Consider the following 24044-nt stretch of genomic DNA (forward strand, 5'->3'; position numbering starts at 1 on the left):
ACCTCCTAGGTTCAAGCAATCCTCCTACCTCAGCCGCCTGAGTAGCTGGAACTACAGGCACATGTCATCACTCCTGGCTAATTTATTTTTTATAGAGATGGGGTCTTGGGTGTGTTGTCCAGGCTGGTCTCAGACTTCTGGCCTCAAGCAATCCTCCTACCTGGGCCTCCCAAACTGCTAGGATTACAGGCATGAAACATTCCAGGCCCTACTTTGTACTTCTTAATATTGCTCTTTTTCTCTGCTAATATTCCTTATTTTAAAATCTATCTTATATTAATATAGTCACTCTAGCTTTCTTTTGATTAGTGTTTTTATGGTTTACTTTTCCGTCCATTAACTTTGAACATACCAGTATGTTTATATTTCAAGTGAGTTTCTTTTGGGTCTTGCTGTTTTCTCCAATCTGACAATGTCTGTCTTTTAAGTGGAGTGTTAGACTATAAACATTTACATTTAATGTTACCATTGATGATGGTTAAAGTCCATTAATCCCATCTGTTCTTTTTTTTTTTTTTTTTTTTTTTGCGGGGTGGCGTGGGGCTGGAAGTTGATTACATTTTTCCATTTTATCTCCTCTGTTATTAATTATGCTTCTCAAACTTCTTTTACTCATTTCTTTTCTTTTCTTCTTTTCTTTTTTTTTTTTTTTTTTTTTCTTTCGGTCAGGATCTCACTCTCTAGCCCAGGCTGGAGTGTGGTGGGGTGATCATAGCTCATTGCAGCCTTGAACTCCTGGTCTCAAATCCTTCTTCCTTTCTGCCTCAGCCTCCTTAGTAGCTAGGGCTGCAGGCATGTAGCACCATGTCCAGCTAATTTTTAAATTTGTTTGTAGAGATAGGGTCTCACTTTGTTGCCTAGATAGTTTTGAACTCCTGGCTTCAAGTGATCTTTTTACCTTGGCCTTCCAAAGTGCTGGGATTACAGGCATGAGCCACTGTGCCAGACCTCATTTCCTCTATTTTTTTGTGTGTGTTGTTTCTGCCTTACATTTTAATATTATACATTATAAACTCCATGATATGTTAATTTATAAATAGATTATCAAATGAGAAAATATTGTTTTATTGTTTTATTTATTTATTTTTGAGACAGAGTCTTGTGCTGTCATCTAAGCTGGAGTGCAGTGGCACAATCTCAGCTCATTGCAACCTCTGTCTGCTGGATTCAAATCATTCTTGTGCCTCAGCCTCCCAAGTAGCTGGGATTACAGGCCTGGCTAATTTTTTTGTATTTTTGTGGAGACAGGGTTTTGCCATGTTGCCTAGGCTGGCCTCAAATTCCTGGCTGCAAGTGATCCACCCACCTTGGCCTCCCAAAATGCTAGGATTACAGGCATGAGCCATTGGCACCTGTCCCAGAAAACATTGTTCTGTATTTTCTCATATGTTTACCATTTCTGGCATTCCATATTCTTTTTTATAGATCCACATTTCCATCTGACAACATGTTCCTTCTGCCTGAAGAAATTCCTTTAACATTTCTTATACTACATATCTGATGAAGATGGATTTTTCTCTCTCTCTTTTTTTTTTTTTTTTTGAGACAGAGTCTGGCTCTGTCACCCAGGCTACAGTGCAGTGGCACAACCTCAGCTCACTGCAAGCTCCATCTCCCGGGTTCATGCCATTCTCCTGCCTCAGCTCCCGAGTAGCTAGGACTACAGGTGCCTGCCACCACGCCCAGCTAATTTGTTGTATTTTTTGTAGAGACAGGGTTTCACCCTGTTAGCCAGGGTTTGATTTCCTGACCTTGTGATCCGACTGCCTTGGCCTCCCAAAGTGCTGGGATTACAGGCATAAGCCACCGTGCCCAGCCTTTCTCATATTTTTTAATTAAAAAATAGTATATTGCCTTTATTTTGGGGAGATATTTTTATTGGGTAAAGACTTCCATGTTGATAGTGTTCCATCAGTATGTCAAAGATGTCTGTCCATTGTCCTTACACTTGAATAGATGCTGATGGGAAAACTACTGTTATTCTTAGTTTTTTTTTTTCTTCTATGTATGCACTGTGTTTTAGATTTCTCTTTTTCCCTGGTTTTCTCTAATTTGACATAGTATTTTTAGGTTTATCCTGATTGGTGTTTAGTGGGCTTCTTGGATCTGCATGTTCATAGTTTTCATCAAATTTAGAAAACGATTTACTATTATTTATTCAAATTTCTTTTTTCTTTTTCCCTGCTATCTTTCCTCTTCTCTTGGAATGTCCATAACATGTATTAGGCCACTTGATATTGTTTAACGAGTCATTCATGCTCTAATTATTTATCAGTTTATTTATGTATTTATTGTTTTTATACTTCTTATCTGTCCTTCCTTAATTTTGGATAGTTTTTATGTCTTCAAGTTCACTCTTCCTTTCTTCTCCCATGGATAATTTACTTTTAATCCCATTTAGTGTATTTTTCATTTTATATAGTCTATTTTTCATTTCAATACATCCCATTTGGGTCTGTTCCACATCTGCTATTTTATTTTATTTTTTTTCATCATGCCTATATTTACTACTGGAACATGTGGAATGCACTTAAAATAATTTTATTTATTTATTTTTCTGATTTTTTTGTCATGTCTTTCATTTTAGATATATTTTCATCTACTGATTTTTCTCTTGGTTATAATTTTTTTTTCTTGTTTCTTTACATGCCTATTATTTTCTTAATTTAATTTAATTTTACATTATGCTTTATTTTATTTGGATATAAGATCTCACTGTTACCCAGACTGGAGTCCAGTGGTATGATCATAACTCACAGTAACTTCAAACTCCTGGTCTCAAGCTATCCCCCTACCTTAGCCTCTCAAATAGCTGGGACAACAGGCATGGACTACCACAGGTGGGGAATTTATTTTTTAAATTAATTTTAAAGATTACATCTCGGTATGTTGCCAAAACTGGTCTTAACTCCTGGCCTCAAATGATCCTCCCTCATCTGCCTCCCAAAGTGCAGAGTGAACCACTGCATCTGACTCCTACTTATTTTTAATTGTTTACTGAACCAAACAAACAATACTATTCTCAGTATAAATAGAAAAAAAGAACTTAGAACTTTCAGTTTGGGCTAAGATGATGTAACAGGGACCAAGTTTATCCTCCTGCCTTAAATAAGTAGAACTTCAGTCTGAGTATATAAAATAATGGTTATGAACATTGGAGAACAGGAAGCAGAACACTGTGAGTCCTAAGGGAAAGAAAATAAGCTTACAGCTTATGTTGCTGGGTCCTGGATTTTTTTGTCTTCTTCCAAATAGTGTTTAATTTTGTTGTGGCATTTAGGTAACTTATGTGGAATACATTAAAAACAAATCTTTTGAGGTTTGATTTTAAGCTCTATTAAGGCAATCCTGAGTAGCCATTAGCTTAAAACTAATTTAGCTTCAATAATAAGTCTATGTCCTTGTGAGGAGTCTACCTGATGCCCTTTGTACTATGAAATATTTTAGGTCTAGGTAGTCTAAAACAAACTATCCCTATCCCTCTATGAGCTCTGGAAATTTTCCTGTGCAAATCATCATTCAGCCAAAGACCTTAGGGGATCTTTTTGCAGATCTCTGGAGACTCTCTTTCTCTTTTTCTCTCTCTCTCTTTTCCTCTCTCTTTCCATACACACATACATTTTTTTTTCCCTCTCTCTGCCTTTATAGTACTCTGACCAGCAAAATTCTAATTTGATCTCCCCAAACTCCAATATTTGTTTTCTCAACCCAGGGAGACCACTGGGCTCTGTTTGTGTTTCTTGCACTGTTGCATAGAAGCTATCTCCAGGCACTAATGTGGTCCAATTGTAGGTCTCAGCTTGTTTATTTTCTTTTCTTTAGGAATCATGATGTTCTCCTTCCTGTTCTCCAATGTTTGAAAAATAATTATTTTACACAGTTAGACTGAAGTTCTACTTATTTAAGGCAGGAAGATAAATCTGTTCCTTGTTACATCATCTTAGCCCAAATTGAAAGTTTTAAGTTCTTTTTTCTTTTCTTTCTTTTTTTTTTGAGAGAGAGCCTTGCTCTATCACAGTGGCATGATCTTGGCTTACTGAAGCCTCTGCCTCCCAGGTTCAAGCAATTCTTGTACTTTAGACTCTGGAGTAGCTAGGACTACAGGAGTGTGCCATCATGCCCAGCTAAGTTTTGTATTTTTAGTAGAGACAGGGTTTCACCTTGTTGCCCAGGCCCCAAGTGATCGGCCTGCCTTGGTCTCCCAAAGTGCTGGGATTACAGGTGTGAGCCATCATGCCTAACCTCTTTTTTCTCTTAATGTTGAGAATAGTATTGTTCTGTCTACCTCATGGGATTGTTCTAAGGCTCAAATGAGGTAATATATTTGGAAAAATATCTAAATTACAGTTACAAAATACTGTATATATTTGCAATGTAAAAGTAGTGTTATGGAATCTTTGGGATGTTGCTTTTCTGTCTGGAAACTTCTGTAGCCAGTAATGCCTTTGCCCGAGTTCTTGTCCTGCATCGATGAAAAGTGAGGTATGCAGAAAAGTAGAGAGTGAGCAAGATGAACAGGAGCGTTACTGAGCATTAGAACAGCTTAGAGGACACCCTCAGTGGGTAGCTCATCTCTGTAGGCAGGTTGTCCCATCAAGTGTTCAGCTCTCAGCGGAGAGGAGGCCTTGAAGCGGGTGGCTCCTCTTTGTAGCCAGGTCATCCCATTGTCTCTGCAGCTGTCAGTAGAGAGGAGGCCTAGAGTGGGTGGCTCCTCTCTGCTGCTGGTTGTCCCATCAGCAGCTCTCAGCAGAGGAGGGCCTGGAGAGGGTGGTTCTTCTCTGCAGACAGGTCATTCGATGTCTGCAGCTCCCAGTAGAGAGGAGGCCCTGGAGGTGGTAGCTCCTATCTGCAGCTGGTCGTCTGTATATCTGTTCTGTTCTGGCTGAGTCTAGGGTTTTTATAGTCTTTAGAGTGGGAAAGTGCATGCAGACTGGTCCATGGGCTGCCACGGGTGGGCCCAGGAAAAAGCACCAAGAGTTCCCCCTTCAGTCAGCAGGACTGGCAGCCCAGCCCATAGGCCTCAGGCCTTTCCCAGTCTGAAGGTGGGACTTCACGGGGATCCACCCTTTTCCACACAGGCAGCTGTCTACCTCTTGCCACTGTGCATGGCACCCAGGCTCTTTGTGCCAAGGGGGTGCCTGCAGGCCAGCGCTGAGCTGCCCTCAGCACCCCTGTCAGCTCCCCTCCCATGCTTGTTGGAGCCCAAAGACTGGAGGGGGCTGGGGGCTGGCATTTTAGCACTGCCCTGAGCCTGTGCCCACCCGGCCAGGCTGCAACAGCAGCCGGCTTCAGCCCCAACCTTGTTCCATGACCAGAGTGGGTGCCAGCAGTGAGGAGAGACCAGGAAGCAGGAGCAGGCATTTCTGAGCCTGTGGTGGGCACAATGGGCCTTCCCAGGCCCCCAAGAGCACAGAGATGCCCAGGTTTACAGCCAGGCTTGGGCAGCTGCAGCTGCACTCAGGGGACTCTTGTCCCACCAGTTTGGAAGGGGTGGGGCTCCCCTTTGTCCTTGGCTTTCACCAGCTCTGTGGCGCGTGCAGCCCCAGCCGTGCCTCTTAGATCAGGGTGGATGCCTGCTTCAGGGAGAAGCCTGGAAGCGGGAGCAGGCCCCCAGGAGCACAGAGACACCCGGGTCCAGAGCCACGGCAGGGAAGCTGCAGCAGCATCCGGGGAGTGTGGGGCTCCTACCTGCTCTGTGGAGAGTGGGAGACCCTGGCCCACCTCCCTACTGCAGCTGGCATCTTGACAGCAGCCACTCTAGATGGGCCACTGCTGCCATCTGTAGTTTATTTTTACAAAATAATTATAAAGATTTACCTAATGGACTCACTTTTTAACTTAAGAAAAGTATTATTTAAAGGGAGGAGTTGTGCTTTTTTTTTTTTTTCCATTGGTTCCAGGCTTCAGGATTTTTATTATAGTGCACACAATTTTCTTTTACCATGACATGAGGTAAAAAAAAATAAATAGATGTCTATTTCCTTCAGCCATTCCAGACCAGTGTAGTCCTCTGCCATGCAATGAAGATGGATATATGAGCTGCAAAGATGGAAAAGCTTCTTTCACTTGCACTTGTAAACCAGGCTGGCAAGGAGAAAAGTGTGAATTTGGTATGTATAACAACCCCCGCCCCCCAGCTCATCAGGATTGGTCTCCTGGAAAGTTCTCTGCAGGTTATATTACTTTAAAAATATTTCGTTTTTTTCCTGTTTTAGATATAAATGAATGCAAAGATCCCTCAAATATAAATGGAGGTTGCAGTCAAATTTGTGATAATACACCTGGAAGTTACCACTGTTCCTGTAAAAGTGGTTTTGTTATGCTTTCAAATAAGAAAGACTGTAAAGGTAAGAGCAGGATGGTAGAATTAAAACGCATTTACTGTATGAGAATAATCCCAGTTAGAGAAATTTTACTAGCACATTTTTGGAAAAATGATTGTAAGTGCTTATACGAACACATTTTTATCCACATTGAAGCCTTGTGATACTGTGGAACTGCTTTTTAATTTTTGTTTGTTTTTGAGAGAGAGGGTCTCACTCTGTCTCCCCGGCTGGAGTGCAGTGGCTCTATCACGGCTCACTGTAGCCTTGACCTCCCGAGCTTAATTGATCCTCTGACTTCAGCCTCCCAAGTAGCTGGGACTACAGGTGCATGCCACCGTGTCCAGCTAATTTTGTTTTGTATTTTTTGTAGAGATGGGGTTTCACCATGTTGCCCAAACTGATCTTGAATTCAAGTGAGCCTCCTGCCTCAGCCTACCAAAGTGTCGGGTTTACAGGTGGGAGCTCTGTGCCTGGCATGTATTTTAGTTTACAGTACTGATAACGTGATTTTTAAAAATTTTCTTATTGTATGTGCGTGTACACACTTGTGTGCATGTTTCAATAAGGAATTTCATTATAAAATGACATTTCAATGCAAGTCTTTGCATGCTACAAACTTTGCAAAATCATTGTTTATCCTCTGTCTTCAGACATTATATTTTTTATTTTCTTCTAGTAAGATAAGTAGCCATAGAAAGAAATCCACTGCAATAACCTCTTCCATTGTATTTTATTTTTCCTTTTCAGAAATACTTTTCTGATTTCCAGTATCAATCCTTCATCTGGCACTTCATTTCCTGTTGTGGTTTTGGGAAAGAAAAGAAGATCTAGTTTCTTTCTCTTTCTGCCTTTAAGATCATATCACTGGTCATAACTCGTTTTCTTCTTCAGTCTTAAATATTCCCCGTTAGTTTAGCTTTCTAACAAATCATTTTACTAGTGTATTTCTTTTATTTTTCATTGTTTTCCTATCCCTACATTTTGACTTTTTTTTCTCTCTGTATGCTGTCTTTCAGTTTGGCTGTGTTAATGCTATGACTAAATCTTCAAATATTCATACCAGGTGTGTGGATGACTAAAAGCAAGATTTCCTACCTGGACTTAAAATTTTCCTTTAGAAACTGGATACAATTAATATCAACATTCTCTCCTCCACTACTTTTTTTTTTTTTGTTTTGCTAAAATGTTAAAAAAAAAAAAAAGGAAGTTAAAATGTGAATTTCTTGTTCAACTCTTTATTTTATATATGTTTTGGTAAAGCCCTAAATTAGATTCGTATTCAAATCATCTATCTCTTACTGAATAACAGTGTTTAATATGATAAACTTTACTATAGTATTATTTAAACTGCAGTTAAATGACTCTAAAGTGAACACATTAACAACAAATTCTTCTAAACAGTTACCCAATGTGTGACCATGTATCTTTCTTATCCGCCTATTTGAAGGTCTGTTTGTGTTTGGATTTTGAGACTACTTAGAATAAGACTGTCATTAGAACATGAGTTATAGAAAAACCATCACGATGCTGGATACCATATGCATTTTATAAACAAATAGTACCCATTGATACTTCTACACTTAAATACTTTAATAGTCTCTTTCTAAAGAATTTTTGTTTTTATTTATTTATTTTTTAAGATAGGGTTTTGCCTGTCACCTAGGCTGGAGTGCAGTGGAATGATCTCAACTCACTACAGCGTCCATCTCCTGGGAGGTCCTCCCACCTCACCGTCCTAAGTAGCTGGGACTACAGGCATGCACCACCATGCCTGGCTAATGTTTGTAGCTTCTGTACAGATACAGACGGAGTTCTGCCACATTGTCCAGGCTGATCTCAAATTCTTGGGCTGAAGCTTCAACCTCACAAGGTCATGAGATTACAGGCATGAGCCACCGCACCTGGCCAAATTTGTGACTTTTTAAAAACTCAAAAGTATTTTAAATTCTTATCCACTCAGTTAAAACACACATATATGTGTAAATGATTACAAAAGTGCTCTTATTAATAGGAATGTTCTTGATGACCACATCTGTTCTTATATTTATTTACATTATTGTTTACCCATGATATGTAAGTAATAGAGTAGAAAACAGATAGAAGAATATATGAAAAACTATTACAGCCAGGCGTAGTGGCTCACGCCTGTAATCCCAGCACTTTGGGAGACTGAGATGGGCGGATCACGAGGTCAGGAGATCAAGATCATCCTGGCTAACACGGTGAAACCCCGACTCTACTAAAAATACAAAAAAATAGCCGGGCGAGGTGCCGGGCGCCTGCAGTCCCAGCTACTCGGGAGGTTGAGGCAGGAGAATGGCGGGAACCCGGGAGGCGGAGCTTGCAGTGAGCCGAGATCGCGCCACTGCACTCCAGCCTGGGCCACAGAGTGAGACTCCGCCTCAAAAAAAAAAAAAAAAGAAAGAAAGAAAAAACAACAACAAGAAAAAACTATTACAATGGGACCTTTGCCACGATGTAGAAATGCTTGGGATCCAGTTGCCAGTAACTGTCTAAAGATGAAAGAATAAAACTTTTCTCTTCTTGTTCTTCTTCTTTCTTTTCTTTCTTTTTTTTTTTTTTTTTCGAGACAGAGTCTCGCTATGATGCCCAGGCTGGTATGTAGTGTGAGCTCGGCTCACTTCAACCTGTGTTTTGCGGGTTCAAGTGATTCTTCTGCCTCAGCCTCCCGAGTAGCTGGGACTACAGATGCACGCCACCATGCCTGGCTAATTTTGCATTTTTCGGTAAAGACGAGGTTTTGCCATGTTGACCAGGCCGCTCTTGAACGCCTGAGCTCAAGTGATCTGCCCGCCTTGGCCTTCCAAAGTGCTGGGATTACAGACATGAGCCACTGTGCCCAGCTGAAAGAATAAAACTTTACAATCAGACATCAGATGTCGGTGTGGAGTCATAAAACCAATGTACTGTAACTTAAACTTGTATGATCTAAATAATTCCCTGCAATATGCCTCAAACCAAATGCACTTAGTGACATATTTTCACTGATTTTATTTTATTTTATTATGTATTTATTTAGTGACAGGGTCTCCCTCTGTCACCCAGGGTGGAGTGGAGTGGTGCAATCATAGTTCAAGGCACCCTAACTTCTGGGTTCAAGTGATCCTCTTGCCTTATCCTCCTTAGTAAGAAGAACACATGCCACCACTCCTGGCTAATTTTTTCTCTTTTCCTTTTTTTTTTTTTATATAGAAGTGGGGTTCCACCATGTTGCTCAGGCTGGTCTCGAACACTTTGGCCTCCCAAAGTAATAGGACTACAGCACTGCCACCATGGCCGGCCACTCCTGGCTAATTTAAGAAAAAAACTTTGTAGAGACAGTGTCCCACTGTTGCTCAGGCTTACTTTATTTCAAAAACATAGTTTTTAGCTCTTTTTAAGACATTGGATATTTTACTTTGAATTAATTAAAGATTCACATGAAGTTGTAAGAAGTAATACAGAGAGATGCTATATACCTACCCTTTACCTCGTTTTCCCTCAATGGTAATATTTTACAAAATGATAGTACAATTTCACACTCAGGATGTTGACAATGATACAGTCAAAATATAGAAAAATTCCTACAAGGAAACTGGTTTTATTATTTTTGTGCAAGTTATTTTAAATAATATCCTAAATTTTGACTATTAATCTGGAAAAAAGGTGGTCAACTTTTGGAATAGAAAACATATTTTCTGTTCTGAATTTGTCTTTCTCCAGAGAGTACGCAGAAGAGATAATAATTACATCTCCATTGAACTATTTCTGCCGCATGTTTTGTTTTCTTCACAGGTGCTCATCGAGTAACTAGTTACTATCAATGTGTTGTCTCCTTCATTTTGCACTATAATATATGCATCTGAAATTTCTGGAATATTCATTTAGCACTAAATTCATATTGGATTAACTGCAGATTTATAAGTACTTAGAGACCTTAATCTTGTTTTAAATTTGAATCACTATCGTCTGCTTTAGACAATAGTAGTGTACAAATTAGATGTTTGTTCATTTCCAAAGAAACAAGATAGAATAGATGAGCCATCCCATGTACAAAAAATAATTATGATAATGTGGAGTGAATCTGTTTTCAAGACCTCTTTATTTTCATACCACAACCTGGCAGATAAGAATATTTTTAAAGCTTTCTCCTTCTTAACATAACTAGAAAGGAACATGGCAAACATGAATCAAATTCCCTATGCATTTGTAGAAAGAAATCATATTTAGTGAACTAACATATGATGATAGATTTAATGTTTTTTTGTCCGAAGGCCAATCTGTTATCTCATTACGTATATTAAACTAGTCCAGGAAACACAAATCAAGGGTTCTTTGCTAGTGTCTGCTGGTATGGGAAAAATGTTTTTTAATATGGTTATTTTATTTATAGATGTGGATGAATGCTCTTTGAAGCCAAACATGTGTGGCACAGCTGTGTGCAAGAACATTCCAGGAGATTTTGAATGTGAATGCCCTGAAGGCTACAGATATAATCTCAAATCAAAGTCTTGTGAAGGTAGAATGATGGTAGTATCATTACTGATTGTGGAGAGGGTGTGTGTGAAGCCTGAACTGATATTTGAAAGCATTGGTTTTGTTTGACTTCAACAGTCATACTTTCTTATCCCTAGTATAGATTGTTCAATTGGGTAATCATTGGCTTTCTTCCAGAGTAAAAGTGTGTAAGACACATGGTCTTTAAGTTTAGTGTTATGCGCGCCAATTGGCCCTTTGCGCTACCTATGAATTGGAGACCTCCATGTGTGATATAAACATATTAAACATATTTTCACGTCATTTACATTATATTCAAAGGTAAAGAGAATTTCAGTTTGGAAGGAAAAACAGTAGATAGAAAAGAAAGACACAAGCTTAAAAGTCATCTGAGTGAGACAATGAGCATGGTTATAAACTTTAGTTTTTATTCCAAGCTTTTCAGTGATTTTTCAGGGCATATATAAATAAGTCATTTATTCTAAAATAAAAAGTGACACAGTTCTATTATCTCATGATAAAGAAATGATAACAATACACTAGAAATTTAAGAAATATTGATCAGTAATGTCAGAGCCTGTGGGTTTGGGGCAACCCCTTGAAGGTGCTGTTGCTTCGAGTGACTGCAGTGGCTCTGCCCTGTGTGCCCCAGGAAGCTTCAACATATTATAGTTGTTTGTTTGTAGGTCTGTTTATCATGATATACAGATTATTCCATACCTTCCTTTGGATTTTTTAAAATTTTAAAACAGATTTAATGCCATGGCTGGAACTAATCAATACTAATTTTTCTATTGTGGTTGTGTGTGTGTGTGTGTGTGTGTGTGTGTGTATGTGTGTGTATATACATACATAAGAAAATATTATATATATATACACACATACATATATGTATGTATATTCACACTCATGTATAGTGTACCTTTTAAAAAATAGATATGTGGGTACAAGTACAGTTTTAATGTACCCTTTTAACCATTTTTAAATGTACAATTCGGTGGCATTAATTACATTCTTGCCATTGTGCAGCCATCACTGCTATTTCCAAAACTTTTTCATCAGCCCAAACAAAAACTTTTAAGCAGTAACCATTAAGCAGTGAGTTTTCTTTTATTAGTTACCTTGATGGAAGTAACTTCTACTCTTGTTTCTTGTCTCTATGAAGTTGCCTAAATCAATAATAATTTTACAATGTATTTTTTAACTACGTATGCTGCTTTTGAGATTTTGATGTCCTATCTCCTTTTGCATTCACCAAAAATATTCCCCTGCCCACCACACACACATTTCTCCTTTCCCACCATTGCAGATAGAAATTACCACGGATAACTCTAGACATCTGCAGAATTATCATTAACCAACTTCATCCCCTGTACTGTAGTTTTATTTAACGAATGACATATTTTATAAAAGATTTATATATGACTCTTATCTGATCTATAAATTTAATAATATGCAATTTTAATACTATTGAAGGATTATTAATTTTGGGAATCTATTTTAAATTATTTTATGGGAACATATTCAATAATAGCATTTATGAACTTGTGGAGTTTTAAAGGTCATAGGGCATAGCCAATGAAAATGTAAATGATCTTATATAGTTCTGAGATAGATGTTTGCTTCAACATAATATTATAAATTTCCAAGAATGATTTTCTCAAAATATGGAGTAGGGACAGGGACCATATAGATTTCGTAATATGGGAGATTACATCATAGCGAGGTTTAAAAAAAAAAAAGAACAGAAAGATAACAAATAAAGATATTTCCATAAATTCACTGCCACCATTAATTATTGCATTATGAGAGGCCCAATGTTCTTGATATTGTCATTTAATTCCTGACTGTATCAGCCTTCAGTTAAAGCGGTCTTTTCTTCCCTCCCCTTCCCTACCTTTCTTTTCCTTTACTTCTTCCACATCTTCCTCTCCCTTCCTCTTCCCCTTCCCATTTCTTTTTTCTTTTTCTCAAAGCAATGAGTTGTGAGGTAATCTCAAGGGAATTCAAATAATCAGAAATGACAGTTAAGTTGAGATTCTCTATCTTTTTTTCTTCAAATTCAAAATGAGAAATTTGGTAGAATTGTTATACTGAATCACCAAAAGTTATAAATTAATTTTAGTTTCAAATATGTAAATAAATAAAAATTATACTTGTAACTCATTTAAATTTCCACGTTAAGTATTATATTTAAATATAGCTTGATGTCATAGTATTCTTTCCCTAAGGTTCGATTATCATTGATTATGTCATACTACAGTCATAATATTCCTGTGCCTATAAGATTGAACATTTAGGAGATACTAAAATTTGCATGTGTGTGTGTGTGTGTGTGTGTGTGTGTGTGTTTTTACCTCAGATGTAGATGAATGCTCTGAGAACATGTGTGCTCAGCTTTGTGTCAATTACCCTGGAGGGTACACTTGCTACTGTGATGGGAAGAAAGGATTCAAACTTGCCCAGGATCAGAAGAGTTGTGAGGTAAACCTTTTACACTGCTTAACTGCTCCCCTGTTTCCTAAAATGAGAGATCTGCATACGTATTTTCACATAACTGAGTTAAGTCGGAAAACACAGATGTTCTACAACAATTGCTGTAGCTTTAAGCAGGTTATGAGTCATGATTATTTACTAATTATGGCCATGTAAGTCATACACATTGGGGATAATTAGTGGCTGAGTTTAAAAAAAGAGGGTAGAGTCACAGTTTAGAGAGTACTTATCTGTAGCCTGTATATTTATAAAATACAACGTGTGTGTGTACTTAAGAAATCAAGAAAAGCTGAGTTTAATAGCCCTCATTGTGAAAAAAAAGTCTCCCATAGAAACTTAAGTGAAAACATTTTCCACTGTCTACTTTTTTGGATTCCACTCTGACTAGTTTGATCGTGTCTTAGGCATGTTAGTGTTTGTAAAGTGCTCATAAAGTTTCAGAGGGTACAAGTGCAGTTTTAACGTACACTTTTAACAATTTCTAGGATTTAGTGGGGTTTAAGTATATCATAATTCAGAGAGGTTGATTTCCTAATCTGTGTCTCTCAGACTTGCTTTTAGTTACTTAGACTTAATGCATAACTGACCCAGGAATTGAATATTGGGCGTAGGTGCTCGTTTGTATTTCATTGAAATAAATGTCACCATCGGAGCTCTTTTTTTTCCTGCGAGTTTTTTTTGACAAGTAGAGGCAACATTATATATAATTATGAGGCAGACCATAAAAAATGCCTAAATAATGATTTAAGTGTACATACATACTTCTATATCTGTTGCCAAGGCAAAGCTGTATATGTCCGGAAAAATGTCACATTTAGTAGTATGCACCCTACCTGGAAATAAGCTAGTTGGCATGTGTAGTAATTTTGGTATGGTACTACTTAATTGAAATGCCATGCTGTGTGAACATCTATTTTGTAATTTAGTCCTTTGTTATTTCTGTATTTGGTGTACTTACATATCACCGTCTGCCTTGAAATAGATTTCTTAAAGTTTTAATGGGAAACAAAATGTTATTTCTGGGCCTATATTTAATACAGTGCTATGTACGTAATTCTCCTCAAGATATCCTCATATGTGCTCAATCATTTATACATTAAAAGCTTTTCATTTTAATGTTTGTTTTCACTCTTAGAAGAAAATACTTGATACCATATGTGATGACTTTAAATAATCTTCTTGTAAATTCCTTGGAGACTATGAGATCTTAATTTATATTTATTTCCTTCATGTTTTCCAGTGTTCCCTTTACTATCTAGATAGCACATTCTTACTCAGAAACCTTTTGCTTAATAAATGAATGAGTGAATGTATGAGGTGTTGTTTATTGGTACATTAATTCTTACACCTATTTCTGACTTCAAATAAAAATAATTTTCAGACATAATTCATGGAAGATATTATACCTGACAGTTAAAGAAATATATATTGGTTTTGGAAGAATTTGTGTTTAGGACTAAAATTTGCAAAAGAAGTATTAAAGACAAAGATCTAAAACCGTGCACTTTGAACGAGACTTTTAAACCCACGTATTCTTTATAGATAGACTGTACGAGGAAATGGAAGATATGTCTTTATTATTACCCAAAATATTCTTAATTATTTTAGTGTGTTACAGATGATACATTAGTAACCAAACAAAAATGCATGGCCTCACACAAACATTCAGCACTAACCTATGCATTTTGATTTTCTTGTTGTTTATTTGGTTTCTTTTATTCCAGGCTGTTTCAGTGTGCCTTCCCTTGAACCTTGACACAAAGTATGAATTACTTTACTTGGCGGAACAGTTTGCAGGGGTTGTTTTATATTTAAAATTTCGTTTGCCAGAAATCAGCAGGTGAGGAACCACTAGCAATGATAATATCTAGAGGTTAAGCAGATGAGGGCAGGAGAAAAGTGGCTGAAAAGGTTTGAAATGTGTGAAATTGTATTACCTATCAGATAATGTAGTCATATTACCGGTCAGATGATTTGGGGAGCCCTAAAGTTAATTTATTCCTTCACACATATAATTTTCATGCTAAAACCTTTTTGAGTCATTCTAGGCTGACTTTCCCCAATTAACATTTTACCTTATTCCATATTCTTCCTTTTGTAGAAAGTGCATATTTACTAAGAAGCTGGGAACGTAGATTTAATGTACTTGTGAAATTTCCATTACTCTTTACACATGTTATTAAATGAAGTAATAAAAAATACTCAGTATTGCTTTTAGAATATCATTATGTTCAAAATTATTAAGGAAAAAATTTAAACTTGCTTAAGTGGCATTTTAAAGACATACATTGCATAATTTTAGTTGGCTATCTAAATACTTTATCCATTATTATTGTAGTTAGATTGAGTTCAGAAATGAAATAATTGATTATGTTTTTTAGTCTTGATTCCACTTTATTTTTATAGCAATGTTTAGATCCAATTTTTATTTTATTTTATTTTTGTTTTTTAATTTATTTTTGAGACAGAGTCTTGCTCTGTCACCCAGGCTGGAGTGCAGTGGCACAGTCTTGGCTCACTGCAACCTCTGCCTCCCAGGTCAAGCAATTCTCCTGCCTCAGCCTCCTGAGTAGCTAGGACTACAGGCATGAGCCACCATACCCAGCTAATTTTTGTATTTTTGGTAAAGAGAGAGTTTCACCATGTTGCCCAGGCTGGTCTTGAACTCCTGACCTCAAGTGATCACCCCAGGTGATCTGCCATAATTGTACTTTAGTTATCAGATTTTCTCAGAAGCATACATTGCTGGAAGTAGGAGAAAGAAATTGGATTTTTTTTGGAATAATGAGAAGGAAAAATACTTGAGACAGAGTATATAGTTCAAATTTTAAAATATTTTAATTAAATAAGCTTGCATGTTTAGAATTTGATGTCAGATGCATGAATGATTACTCATTAAATAACTAAATTCATAGACATTATTAAAAACATTGAAAATTATTCTAAGATCAATAACTTATATAAACACTTAAGCAACTGTGCTCCTTCCATGCTTTATTTCTCCCAATAAGTGATTTTTTTTTCCTTTGACATCACAGAGCAAGTAATATCTTCTAATGATAGAGATTGGAGAAAACCCTTTCCTGCTCTGAGAATAATAAGGATGAGAGAGAAAAATATTAGTTATAGTAAATAACACTTTAGGAATACAATTGATCCTCCATATCCTTGAGTTCCTCATCTGTGGATTTAACCAACCTCAGGTCGATAATATTCAGAAAAAAAACCACGATAAATATTGACAATACAATACAAAATAATACAAATAAAACACAATACAGTATGACAACTATTTACATACCATTTACATTGTATCAGGTATTATACATAATCTAGAGATGACTTGAAGTACGTGGGAGGATGTGCATAATATGCAAGTACTATGCCATTTTATATAAGGGACTTGAGCATTTGTGGATATTGATACCATCCCGGGGTCCTGGAGCCAATCTCCCATGTATACATAGGGATGACTGTGTTCATTTCTCACTGACGATTCACAGTAGTTTATTCTCTAACATTGGATTGGAATTGGCCAAATTATTTTTTCCAGAATTTATTATTTATTTATTTTAAACTTTTTATTGAAATATAAAGTATGTACAGAAATGTACACATTAGATTAAATGTACAGCTTGATGAATTTTTATAAACTGCTACCTGTGTGATCAACACAAAGAATAACTAGTGCTTTTATTTATTTTTGCTAATTTCTTTACATCAGTTTCTCATGATCAAATACTTTCCCTACATAAATGTCAACAAATTCACTCTGTTTTCCAGTTTACCATGCTTGTGAAAAAGAATGAATTGTTCCCCATTGTAATGAATCACTATGTTGATGATATATTCCAGAAACAAAATATGCAGAGCATGACTCTTTGAAATATGATTTTAGCCTGATTTTACAAAGAAAAGGAAGTTATCTCCATAATAGAATCAACTGCTGGAAGATCTTGAGCATACACAGATTTGGATTTTGGCAAGATAATATCGTTTCACATCCGCAAAATGCTCAGATAGTTATGAAAGAGGATAGAAGTCCTTATTGCAAGCAAAACTATTCTTTTTTATATAATCTGAGTTCAGTAAGTTCCTACTACATTGTTATCCATCCAGCATACTTTACTCCACATTTTACCTCTTTTTAGCATTTCTTTAGAATTCTAAAGATGAAAACATTTATTTTGTCACCTTTTCTTTGTTCCATTTGAGGGAGATCTGTGCCCCATTGCAAATGGTGCCTCTATTACTATTACTCTTATATTGCAGTAAGAGTATGGGATTCTGTCCTGCCTAATTTAGCAATTATCTGAAGTCCAGACTCTTTAACTTAAATTGCCTGTATTTTAACTTAGGTGACTAATAGTTATACATCTATTGTTCCTTTTCCCTGTTCGTCTTTCGTCAATCGTTTGGATTTGCTAGTCCCTTGGAAACTTCAATGCTGATTCTCATTGAAGTGTTTTAAGGATACTGAATCAACACATGTTATTTTACGTCCTGCATCCTAAGATTTTTCTCCCCTGTAATAGCTACATATATGTCTAGAGTCTTAATAGCAGCAGATGTTGCCAGCACTCAGATACCCCCAAACACATGGGTAGACTGTATCTTTTAAGTTTTCCTTCTGTGTATTCTACTAGAGTGACTTATTTTAGGAAAGCTAATAGATATATTTTAAGTTTTTAAATTTTACCTTTCTTACCACACACGAAGGCTTAATGATGTCTGTAGTCATCCATATGCCATCTTGTAGATCTCCATGAGTGATTCCTGACAGGTGAAATTATAGGGAAAATATGTCTTTTGATGAATAAACCAACGATGAAATTGTAACACATTTTATGATCACTTATGGATGCAGCAAAACAAAAACACAAACAACCTACCACTTCTTAATGTTAGATTATGTAGTGTATAAAAGGCTCCAGGAGAGAGATAGTATGCCTGATACTTATACATGTGTATTAATTCCAGCATTTGGAAGGTGCTTTCAAAACATATGCCAAACAAAGATGACAAATTACCAAAGCATCTGTTCTCTGGGGAAAAGATTCCAAGAATAAGCAAGAAAATATAATAACTTAATTTTAAACATACATGGAGCCAGAGATAATACATGAGCCATCTAATTCTGCCCTTCTCTTTTATTAATTCCAGAAAATGAAAGAAATAGTTGACTCTTTGTCCGTGTTACTGTTTGTCAGTATAAGAAATAAAGAAAAATGCATTGAGCTTTCTGTATTTCTCACTCTTAAGGATCCCTCTTTGTCCATTTTTTAGATTTTCAGCAGAATTTGATTTCCGGACATACGATTCACAAGGCGTGATACTGTATGCAGAATCTATCGATCACTCAGCATGGCTCCTGATTGCACTTCGTGGTGGAAAGATTGAAGTTCAGCTTAAGAATGAACATACATCCAAAATCACAACTGGAGGTGACATTATTAATAACGGTCTATGGAATATGGTATGTTTGCAGATTTCATCAATATCTTCCCACTTTGATGCAGTTTGTATAAAATCATAATTTATTTTTATAGTGATACCAAACCAAAATGGGTTTGGAGTTATCTGATGCTATAGGAGGTATATTCTACATACTGTAAATCCCTGGAACATCCTGAGTAATAATATTCTCACTTAATATATTAGAAGCATTGTTTTTAGTTATTTGCTTGAACTACTCTGTCTTTAACTTTTTACCTTTTTTAGCGGCTGATTGATGAACAATGGTGTTAGGGATTATTAGGTGGCCTAACAGTTTTTTTTTTTTTTTTTTTTTTTTTGACACGGAGTTTTGCTCTTGTTGCCCAGGCTGGAGTGCAATGGCACAATCTCGGCTCACTGCAACCTCCGCCTCCCGGGTTCAAGTGATTCTTCTGTTTCAGCCTCCCGAGTAGCTGGGATTACAGGCATGCACCACCACGCCTGGCTAATTTTGTGTTTTTAGTAGAAACGGGGTTTCTCCATGTTGGTCCAGCTGGTCTTGAACTCCTGACCTCAGGTGACCTGCCCGCCTTGGCCTCCCAAAGTCCTGGGATTACAGATGTGAGCCACTGCGCCCAGCGTTTTTTTTTTTTTTTTTTTTCTGAGACAGAGTCTTACTCTGTCACCCAGGCTGGAGTGCAGTAGCATGGTCTTGGCTCACTGCAACCTCCACCTCCTTTGTTCAAGCGATTCTTGTGCCTCAGCCTCCTGAGTAGCTGGGATCACAGGTGTGCAATAGCACACCTGGCTAATTTTTATAATTTTAGTATAGACAGGGTTTCACCATGTTGGCCAGACTGGTCTCAAACTCCTGGCCTCAAGCTATTTGCCCACTTCGGCCTCCCAAAGTGCTGGGATTACAAGAGTGAACAACTGCACTCGGCCAGCATAACAATTTGTGCAAAGACACCATTGATCAAGGAAAACTCTCCTCAATTGTCGATAATATGTTTTAAATTAAGGAGAAATAAACATGGTAACAAATTCAAAAAGGTAATTCAAATTCATATATAAGCAGATAAATAAGTAATCCTTTTAAAAAAAAATAGACACAGGGCCTTGCTATGCTGCCCAGGCTGGTCTTGAACTCAAGGAATCCTCCTCCCACTTTGGCTTCCCAAAATGCTAGGATTACAGGCATGAGCCATTGTACCAGACCTAGTAATCAGTTTTTGTGCAAACAATATACAGTAGCAGGTACCAGTGTGCTTAGAAATTAGCATTTTAGACTGGGTGCAGTGGCTCACACCTGTAATCCCAGCACTTTGGGAAGTCAAGGTGGGTGGATCACCTGAGGTTAGGAGTTCGAGAGGAGCCTGACCAACATGGTGAAACCTCATCTCCACTAAAAATACAAAAATTAGTCAGGCATGGTGGCGCGCACCTGCAGTCCCAGCAGGAGAATCACTTAAACTCAGGAAGTGGAGGTTGCAGGGAGATCACGCAGCTGCACTCCAGCCTGGGTGACAAAGGAAGACTCTGTGTCTAAAAAGAAAGAAAAGGAGAGGAGAGGAGAGGAAAGAAAGAGATTAGCATTTTAATTTAACCCTACATATAGCCTTTATTCTAATGATCAAGAATAGCACTTTAATCAACTGGATTAAAGTGAGACTTTTCTGAAGGGATTACTGCTAGTTGATAGTGGGGAGAAGTCTTTTCTGAAGTAGAGAGTCATTGCTGCCATCAGCAGAGGATAGCTGAGAGAAGATTGGCTTCACCTTAGAATGTGGTGCACAAAAGAAACATCTTTTATGCCTAGAGGAGCTGGCAAGAAGTTTGTGCTGATCTCGATTTATTTATTTATGCTATTTATTTATTTATCATCACTATTATTATTATTTTGAGACGGAGTCTTGCTCTGTCACCCAGGCTGGAGTGCAGTGGCATGATCTTGGCTCACTGCAACTTCCACCTCCTGGGTTCAAGCAATTCTCCTGTCTCAGCCTCTTGAGTAGCTGGGACTATCGGTACCTGACACCATGTCTGGGTAGTTTTTGTATTTTTGGTAGAGATGGGTTTCACCGTTTTGGCGAGGCTGGTCCAGAACTTCTGACCTCAGGTGATCAGCTCTCCTCAGCCTCCCAAAATGCAGGGATTACAGGTGTGAGCCACTACACCCAGACAAGAAGTTTGTATTGAGAAGCCATGTGAGGTCATCACTAAATTATTTTGGTCTTTCAGTTATGCAGACATGCACTCATTTATTCAATAAGCTTTTAGTGAGTGCTTTCGATGCTAAGTTCCCGAGTTCAAGGCATTAGAACTATAGCATATCGGGGGAACCTGCCCCCAATATTTCAACATAGGTTCTTTCTATTTTCCATAAGTGTCAGCCAGCTGAGAAATAAAGAGAAAGAGTACAAAGAGAGGAATTTTACAGCTGGGCCTCCGGGGGTGACATCACATATCGGTAGGATCGTGATGCCCACCGGAGCTACAAAACCAGCAAGTTTTTATTAAGGATTTCAAAAGGGGAGGGGGTGTAACAACAGGGAGTAGGTCACAAAGATCACATGCTTCAAAGGGCAAAAAGGAGAATAAAGATTATATGCTTCTGAGGAAACAGGACAAGGGCAAAATCAGAAACTCCTGATAAGGGCCCAACAAAGATCACAAGGCAAAGGGCAAAAGCAGAGTTACTGATAAGGGTCTATGTTCAGCAGTGCACGTATTGTCTTGATAAACATCTTAAACAACAAAAAACAGGGTTCAAGGGCAGAGAACCGGTCTGACCTCAAATTTGCCAGGGTGGGGTTTTTTCCCCACCCTAATAAGCCTGAGGGTACTGCAGGAGACCAGGGTATATTTCAGTCCTTATTTCAATTGCATAAGACAGACACTCCCAGAGTGGCCATTTATAGACTTCCCCCAGGAATGTATTCCTTCCCCAGGGTATTAATTATTAATATTCCTTGCTATGAAAAGAATTTAGCGATATCTTCCCTACTTGCATGTCCATTTATAGGCTGTCTGCAAGAAGAAAAATATGGCTCTATTTTACCCGACCCCGCAGGCAGTCAGACCTTATGGTTGTCTTCCCTTGTTCCCTAAAATCACTGTTATTCTGTTCTTTTTCAAGGTGCACTGATTTCATATTGTTCAAACACACATTTTACAATCAACTTGTACAGTTAACACAATTGTGGTCCTGAGGTGACATACATTCTCAGCTTATGAAGATAACAGGATTATGAGATTAAAGTAAGACAGGTGTAAGAAATTATAAGAGTATTATTTGAGAACTGATAAATGTCCATGAAATCTTCACAATTTATGTTCCTCTGCCACGGCTCCAGTCAGTCCCTCTGTTCGGGGTCCCTGACTTCCTGCAACAATAGCAAGAGATTTTCCTCGCTCTAGAGCTTAGTACCTCACAGATAAGTAGCTGATGCTTCTTTGGGAAATAATATAATGTAACAGGAAATATATTACAGTAGAGGTATGAACAAAGCACACTTGGGCAAATGTGGTGAATTTATAAATGATTATAAATTATTATCTTTGATTATGAATCTAATATTAATCTTATCTTTGATTATGAGTCTAATATTAGAAATTTTAATTGTAAATGTATCATAATTCATTCAGCAAACTATTTATTGGCACTTCTATGTGCTAATCCTTATTCTAGGTGGTAAAGATACAACAGCAAAAAAAAAAAAGTCAGTGCTCTTACGCAGCTTGCATTCTAGTGGTGAGATGCAAACAGCAAATGCATGAAAAAATAAATATGCCAGATAGTTACTCCTGTTATAAGGAAAAAGAAAAGCCAGGCAAGGACATAGATAGTGATGGTAGTTAGTATACATATAGAATCAGGAAAGGCATCTCTGATTAGATTAGATCTGAGTCGAAACTTAAGAGCACATGTCGTGAGAAATACATGAGGGAATATAAAATGATTCTGCACCATGTGAACAGCAAGTAGAGAGTTTCTTGGAATAGGATGTGTTTGGTATTTGAGGAATAACACAAAGAGTAGTGTAGCAGCAGGGGAGAGTAGTTAGAAAATGAGGTTAGAAATGTGGTCTAGAATAAGATCATCGAGGGCCTTGGGGGCAATGATGAGGATGTGGATTTTATGCTAAATGGAAAGACCCTGGATGGTTTTGAGAAAGGACATGGATCTAATTTGCATTTTAAAAGATAATCCCGATCAGAAGCGGATGACTTTGTGGGAACCAGAAGTGGAGAATGAGAGTAGAACAGGATATGGAGTTAGGAGACTGTTGGAAGAATCCAGCGGAGAGAAGATGGAAGCTTTGACTGGTGTGCTGATGATAAGGGTGGTGACAAGTGGTCAGATTCTGGATATATTTTTAAAGTTAAGCCTTCAATTCAAATTTTTGAATACTCAGCATAAAGAGGGGTTTTAAGGGCCTGAAACTGTTTGTGTTGACCAGTGGTTCCAAATACTATCTCATCCAATGTCTGAATGCTCCTTTACTATTCTATAATGAAATGTATCAATAATGTAAACTACCTTCACATATACCCAATCAAAACCAATATAATGCTCTCGTTATTATATTAATATGGATAAATTAAAGGAAAGTAATTTATAAGAAAATAATATGTATTTCAATATATACATAGTCAACTATAACTACAGCACTTGTCAAAGCTTGCTTCTATGCATAAAGTAAAAGCTACAAATGAAGACTAATGCTGGGGTGTTATATTAGCAACTCAAATACCATTAAGTGCATACATGGTGTTGCCATTGGTATTATTAATTTTCCAAAGTGGTGAGAAGTTCCTGGTAAAGATATGAACGAAACAAATGTCAATCTATCCTTAGTTTTCAAGATTATTACATTCTTGAAAAATGTAATGAATGCTAAAATAGTGCAGCAAGCATTTTGTGTATATGTATACACAAACTCAGATGATTGTAAGCATGAATAGTCCCTACGTGAATACCTAGCAGGGATGTTCAAAAGATTTTAAGCATACTTGATAGTTTATTATTAGTTCTGCATTACTTATTATTGTTAATTCTGCATGACTAGCCTATGTACATAATGCCGATTGTCTATCATCTTGCAGTGCCAGCATGGCCCCTACTCATTGTGACAAATAAAAGTGTTTCCCACCTCCAAATTTTCCAAATGCCCTGGAGTGGAGTCATGGTGTCTCACTTAAAATACTTGCATGGCTACAGGAAAAAGGTCTGGGGCCTGAGCCGTGGGGAGGGGAAGATCCAGCAAAGGAGACTGAGAAGTAGTG

At 37.5% G+C, this 24044-nt stretch overlaps 1 protein-coding gene across 2 annotated transcripts in view; it reads left to right on the plus strand.

Annotated features, from left to right (window-relative positions):
- PROS1 (protein S) overlaps positions 1-24044 on the plus strand; it is a 101027-nt gene that overhangs the window by 61796 nt on the left and 15187 nt on the right. For both annotated transcript variants that reach the window (XM_005548385.4, XM_065539287.2), the window contains exons 5-10: positions 5988-6110; positions 6216-6347; positions 10720-10845; positions 13186-13307; positions 15044-15159; positions 18606-18795. In XM_005548385.4, the coding sequence (XP_005548442.2) occupies positions 5988-6110; positions 6216-6347; positions 10720-10845; positions 13186-13307; positions 15044-15159; positions 18606-18795 (809 nt within the window). The remainder of the gene's footprint in view (positions 1-5987; positions 6111-6215; positions 6348-10719; positions 10846-13185; positions 13308-15043; positions 15160-18605; positions 18796-24044) is intronic.

The sequence above is a fragment of the Macaca fascicularis genome, chromosome 2, assembly GCF_037993035.2.
Source record: "Macaca fascicularis isolate 582-1 chromosome 2, T2T-MFA8v1.1".
NCBI classification, from domain to species: Eukaryota; Metazoa; Chordata; class Mammalia; order Primates; family Cercopithecidae; genus Macaca; species Macaca fascicularis.